This window comes from Malurus melanocephalus, unplaced genomic scaffold (assembly GCF_030028575.1).
Source record: "Malurus melanocephalus ecotype Western Australia unplaced genomic scaffold, MMel_1.1 scaffold_120, whole genome shotgun sequence".
In the NCBI taxonomy this organism is placed as follows: Eukaryota; Metazoa; Chordata; class Aves; order Passeriformes; family Maluridae; genus Malurus; species Malurus melanocephalus.
The window spans coordinates 43,802-49,952 of NW_026623352.1; the positions used below are offsets into that span (position 1 = coordinate 43,802).

General features: G+C 52.3%; 1 protein-coding gene across 1 annotated transcript in view; it reads left to right on the plus strand.

The window, feature by feature from the left end:
- CNGA2 (cyclic nucleotide gated channel subunit alpha 2) overlaps positions 1-5,856 on the plus strand; it is a 12,046-nt gene extending 6,190 nt beyond the window's left edge. The window contains exons 4-6 of the mRNA XM_057370158.1: positions 1,836-1,943; positions 2,310-2,416; positions 3,105-5,856. Coding sequence (XP_057226141.1) covers positions 1,836-1,943; positions 2,310-2,416; positions 3,105-4,528 — 1,639 coding nt within the window. The 3' untranslated portion in view covers positions 4,529-5,856. The remainder of the gene's footprint in view (positions 1-1,835; positions 1,944-2,309; positions 2,417-3,104) is intronic.
- Positions 5,857-6,151: the final 295 nt, after the last annotated feature.

Consider the following 6,151-nt stretch of genomic DNA (forward strand, 5'->3'; position numbering starts at 1 on the left):
TCAAGCTGAGAGATGCAGAACTGCACCCAGCCACCACAGCATCCCACCCAGGGGCCACGAAGGTGGGATTTGCCAGGCTCATTCATCACCTGCAGGATGAAGGGAGATGAGGAGAGTGTTTGCTGCCTGTGCCCCCACAAAGAGCAGCTTTCTGAACAGGCTCTTTCAGATGCAGCCCTTTCATCTCCTCAGCTCACACTCCTGGTGAGAAGCAATAACCTGGCTTTTCTTCCTGTGGCTAATTAGAGGGCAAAGCTCACACACTGCTCTGGACCCTGCTATTATACATGGTAATTAAAACACCAAGAAATAATTGTTTTCAGTAGGAGAAAAATAATCTGAGCCTTGTATCTGGGCCTTTACTAGTAAAGGAAGAAAAAACTGTTCTGCCCTGTGAGGTGAAGGGAGTTTGCTCAGGACTAGAAGGAGATGAAACGTTCTGTGAAAGGGCTGCTCAGTGCCAGTGGGTCCTGGGGGTACAGTGGGAACTGCTGTGATTTTCTAGGCTCCACAGGTGAGAAGATCCTCAGTCTGGTAACCCCAAACGTGAGCTGCTGCTCATGGCTGTGGCAGGCTCCATGGCTCCAGGCCTGAGTTCCAAGCCTTTAGGAAGAGGCAGATGATTGTTCCCTCTTCCTGGCTTAACCCAGAGCCCTGGTTTGCCAGTCCTGGCCCCACTRACAGCGTCATGTCAGTGACTCTGGCCACCCGTCGTGGTGAGTTAAAGCTGAAATTACCAACATTATTAACACCATTACTGAAATTACGAAATCATTGACACCATTRTTAGGGTTATTAGTGCTTGTGGGTGCTACAGCTGTCCAGGCTGGAGTCCCTTTCTCAAAAAACAAACATTCGAGTTACAGTTTCTGGTTAAAAACAAGYCCTTTTCATGGGGAGGCTGAACCACCACGAGTCTGGGGGTGCACACAGTGAACATGAGRGAGTGGGGCTGGCTTTGTGCCATCCCCACACTGCAGGCACTGCCTGTGCTCCAGGAGAAGGAGACTTCCAGCAGGGGTTCTGCCTTTGAAGCTGCTGCAAGTAATGGGGTGGGCATGAGGAATCTGCTGGCAAGTGGGTTGGTTTTTTCCTATCACTGGAGGGAGTTTTGCCTGTTCAAAAGCTGGAAGGGAGGGAAGGAGGGTGATTTGCCCTAGCAGGCTGCAGCAGCTAAGCCTATCAGCCCAGCCACAGAGCTCCTCTTCCCCAGCTTCTCCGGTGAATCTGGCAACTGGAGCACACACTTCTTATCTCAGAGTCCCAAGAYGAGCGGGATCAAACACTTGGGAGCAGTTCAAAGGCTGGACCCCGGGCTGTGCAGGCTGCAGGAGGCACAGTGGAGGCAGCCTTGCCATGCCAGCTGCCCCCGGGGCCGCTCTGGGGCTCGGGCAGCCCCTCCTGGTGCTGATCTGCAGCACATTTCCCCTCCTCCTCCCRTTGATCTGCTCCTCAGATCTGCCTGGCACCAGTCCCTGCCTCATCTGGGAGAAAAAGTGTTGTGTCACGTCACGAGAACTTTTCTGATCACCCTCTTCCATACATCCGCTCCTGGCTCTGTCACTGGGGTGCTGTGTCATGGGCCACCTGMTCTGCCTCACCATCCCACAGTTTCCTCTTCTGCTACGTTCTGAGCTCAGCTTTAGGGATAAAGGACCTTAAACAGTGCTGGGATTCAGCACTGCTGGGGTTGGTTTGAGCTTACAGACTGGCACCAAGCTGCAGCTCWGTTTGAGCCAGTGCAGCGCAAAGGATGAAGGATGTGGCTCACATGGCTCCTTCCACATGTTTTCCACACACACCCTGCCAGCTCTGGCTTTTCTCTCTGCTTCCAGGAGGAAATGGCTGTTCTTTGTGGTGGACCCTGCAGGGGACTGGTATTACCACTGGCTGGCTGTGATAGCAGTTCCTGTCCTCTATAACTGGTGCTTGCTCGTGGCCAGGTGAGCTGGGAGCTTGTAGGGTCCCTGTCCCCTCTGACCCTCCTCATCACCAGCATCGAGCTGGCACTGATGGTTTGGSACCCTCCACTGTCACTGTGAGCTCTGTGGTGCACCCATCATGCCCTGGCCCAGCTGGAAAGGACCATGATTTTGGGGTAAAGCTACAGGATGCATTTGGGAGGTTGTTTCGAGACATTGCTTTACCTGCATYGAGAGAGGGCAGATTTTTCAGAGAAGGGAGTTTTAATTCCTAGAAGAGGAGTGGCCAGTGATAGGTGCCTCAGGATCAGCCTATATTCAGCTGTAACAGTCAGAGAAGATGTGGGGATTTGTGGTCTGACCCTTTGTCTGATGACCTTCCTCCAGGGCTTGCTTCACTGACCTGCAAAARGCCTATTTTATCCTGTGGCTGGTGCTAGATTACATCTCAGATGCTCTCTACCTCGGGGACACGGTGATCCGCCTGCACACAGGTGAGCAGGAGCAGCATCCTGGCTTTCCTTTAATCCCTTAAAAGTGGACATGAGCTGCAAGGGACTGGCCTAATCTACAGTTCCATTAGAAGGAGGGTTTTGTCTACCTTGGCGCTCGCCAGCATGAAGCAGTCTCCAGAGAAAGAATCTAATTAGAGGATCTGAGAAATGGACTAAGTTTCAATATGAAAGATTAATCATCCCAGCTTTCGACTTCACCTTTGAATAATTGTACAAAATTACCTGCATTACTATTGGTATTCGGGCATAGTTGAAGGTCTGTATCTCTGATTTTGCATCAGTTCAGCTAATGAATTATCTACACGGAAAAATGGTAGAATTTAATGTTCTCGGAAGGCAGCACTTGGCTGTAGGCTTTTTGTCAGAACTGCAATAATTCATGATCTGGAGGATGGGAGCCTTGGTGTTCCTGTTTTTTTTTGTAGCAGCAGATGAAATCCCTGAGTTATATCTTTGGGTGGCTTTTGCCAGATGAAGGGCTTGAGTGAAAACCAAAGCTTGTTTACTGAGTAGAGCAGGTGGAACTGCTCAGATTATAGTCAGGTAGTATTTAGATGACCCTGTGTGTTTATTCACACAAATCCATAAACTGTCATTGAGGTGCTCACAAAACCTGCAGAAGAGTCAAATATAAACCATGATAATCCTGAAAGTTGCTTCTCTTTAGGATTCCTAGAACAGGGCCTTCTGGTTAAGGACCTGAAGAAGCTGCAGGATAACTACATCCACACCCTGCAGTTCAAGCTGGACGTTCTCTCCATCCTGCCCACAGACCTGGCCTATTTTGGGGTGGGATTGCACTGCCCTGAGCTGCGTTTCAACAGGCTGCTGCGCTTCTCCCGCATGTTCGAGTTCTTCGACAGGACCGAGACCAGAACCAGCCACCCCAACATCTTCCGCATYGGCAACCTGGTGCTTTACATCCTGGTCATCATCCACTGGAACGCCTGCATTTATTACGCCATCTCCAAGGCCATAGGCTTCGGGGAGGACAGCTGGGTCTACCCCAACGTCACCGACCCCGAGTATGGCTATCTGACCCGGGAGTACGTCTACTGCCTTTACTGGTCCACGCTGACTCTGACCACCATYGGGGAGACCCCTCCCCCCGTGCGGGATGAAGAGTACCTCTTCGTCATCTTCGATTTCCTCGTCGGCGTCCTCATCTTTGCCACCATCGTGGGGAAYGTGGGATCCATGATATCCAACATGAACACCAGCAGGGCGGAGTTCCAGGCCAAAATCGACTCCATCAAACACTACATGCAGTTCCRCAAGGTGAGCAAAGAGCTGGAAACCAAAGTCATCAAGTGGTTTGACTACCTGTGGGCCAGCAAGAAGGCGGTGGACGAACGGGAAGTTCTCAAGAATCTCCCTGACAAGTTAAGGGCAGAGATTGCCATCAACGTTCACCTGGAGACGCTGAAGAAGGTGAGGATTTTCCAGAACTGCGAGGCAGGGTTGCTGGTGGAACTGGTGCTGAAGCTTCGCCTCCAGGTGTTCAGCCCAGGGGATTACGTGTGCCGGAAAGGGGACATCGGGAAGGAGATGTACATCATCAAGGAGGGCAAGCTGGCCGTGGTGGCYGATGATGGAGTGACACAGTACGCTTTGCTCACCGCAGGGGGCTGCTTTGGCGAGATCAGCATCCTCAACATCAAAGGGAGCAAAATGGGCAACCGGCGCACAGCCAACATCCGCAGCTTGGGCTACTCTGATCTCTTCTGCCTGTCCAAGGAAGACCTCATGGAAGCAGTCACGGAGTATCCTGATGCCAAAAGGATCTTGGAGGAGCGTGGGCGCGAGATCCTGATCAAAGAAGGGCTGCTGGATGAGTCAGCTGCAGAGGAAAGCATGGAAGGGAAGAGCATGGAGGAGAGGCTGGACAGGGTGGCCTCGGACCTGGATGCACTGCACACCCGCTTTGGCCGGCTCCTGGCAGAGCACAACGATGCCCAGATGAAGCTCAAGCAGCGAATCACCGCTCTGGAGTCCAAGATGGGGCACGAGGACCTGGAGGATTCCTTCTCTGATAGCTCAGACAGTCTGTTTGGTGGTGAGGAGAAAGCCTCACCCGGTGGGATGCCATGAGGGGGAACAGAGGTCAGCTGGGTGACGTCTGACCTTGTGCTGAGACAGTGTTTGCTGCTTCACAAGGCTGCCCCTGCACTGCTGCTGCCTCTGCCTTGATGCAGCTCCAAATCAGGGAATTGTCCTGGCCCCTCCTCCATCCTGCCCCTTTTCTCACTGCCTKTTGGGTTCAGCCTTTGTAACTCAGTCAGGTAACCAGTCCCCAGTGAGTGCCTGTGAACACCCAGTCTGCACCCAGAGACTCTTTCCTCACAAGATCCCCAAACTCAGCTAAGACAGGCCAAACTGTGCCTGTGACTTCTGCAAGTGGAGAAGCTTGTCTGGATCATTGTCACTGCCCCGGTCACCACCCTTGCTGAGCTGGGCACTGAGCTGGTTGGGCACTGCTGCCTCCTGCCTGCCTGCCTCCCTTCTCTGCTGGGTTTGGTGCTGTCAGGGGCACCTGGTGCAGGTGCTTTGGGGTCAGGGTGGTCCCGTTTGGGCTGGGGATGTCCTGGATGCCAAGTGCAGTTCAGAGGTGCAGTGCTGGCAGTGCTACAAGCAGGAGTAAGACAGAGTCTCTCTCCTCTATCTAATGACAGCCAGATGTGCCAGGAGAGCTTTGACTGAAATGACATGATTTTAAGGAACAAAGCCATGGCGGGAGCCAACTGTGCCCATATTTGCTTTGCTGTGGGTAGCTCAGAGAGAGCTCAGAACACATTTATTTTCTTAGGCAGGGGGTTTTCTTGTTCTCAGCAGCAGTTTTGGGGCTTTGCAGGCTGCAAAGCTCCCTGCCTTCTGGAGGAGAGATGAGTGGCAGAGCCCCAGGGACACGTGTGAGGGTGGAAACGTGGCACCACTGCGAGTGCCAGCAAAGCTCTGCTGGGCTGTGCTGCAGCCCTGGGGGCTCCATGATGGGAGCAGCCTGGGGCGGAGTGGGACAGTGCAGGAAGAGCCCCCAAATCCCTGCAAGTTGCAGTGTCACTGACTGAGGATGATGCCTCAATTCTTGGTTCGGACCCATGGGTTGGCACATGGGTCCACTGCACCCATGGATTKGGCTTGGGCTGGTTTCCCAAGCAGGAGAACATTTAGTGGAAAAGGGAATTTATGTTTTGGGTCAAATTGAGCCAAGAGTTTGGCCTAAAATGATAGGTTGACACATGGGGAAGTATCAACCCAGAAAGGTTCATAGTGGAAAACTGAGGATATTTCCTTTGTTCTTTCTTTGCCTTGAAAGTAAAACTGCCTCTGTGCATTTCATATGAATGTTTTCCATTAAAAAAGAATGGCCTTGCTTTTTGGGATTGTAGGGGTAGGAACGGTTACATTACCAACTTAAGAATTTGGCGTAAGAATAAAAGCTTTTTCGTCATCTCTAAATTAAACTACAGATCTTCTGAGTTTGGCTTTTTTTCCCTTTTATTATCAAGATGCTCTTGGCTGAAGTCGGGCTGGTTGCAGTTCTGCTACTCATCATAACGCCACGAGCCCCGGCTCACAGATTCCCCCTTTTCCTGTAAGTTATCGCTCCTGAATTTGCCGCTGGCTCTTCGCAAACCCCGCCCGTTCCCCGTTCCCCGTCCGTTCCCCGTCCGTTCCCCGCCCGTTCCCCGCCCGTTCCCCGTTCCCCGCTCGGCG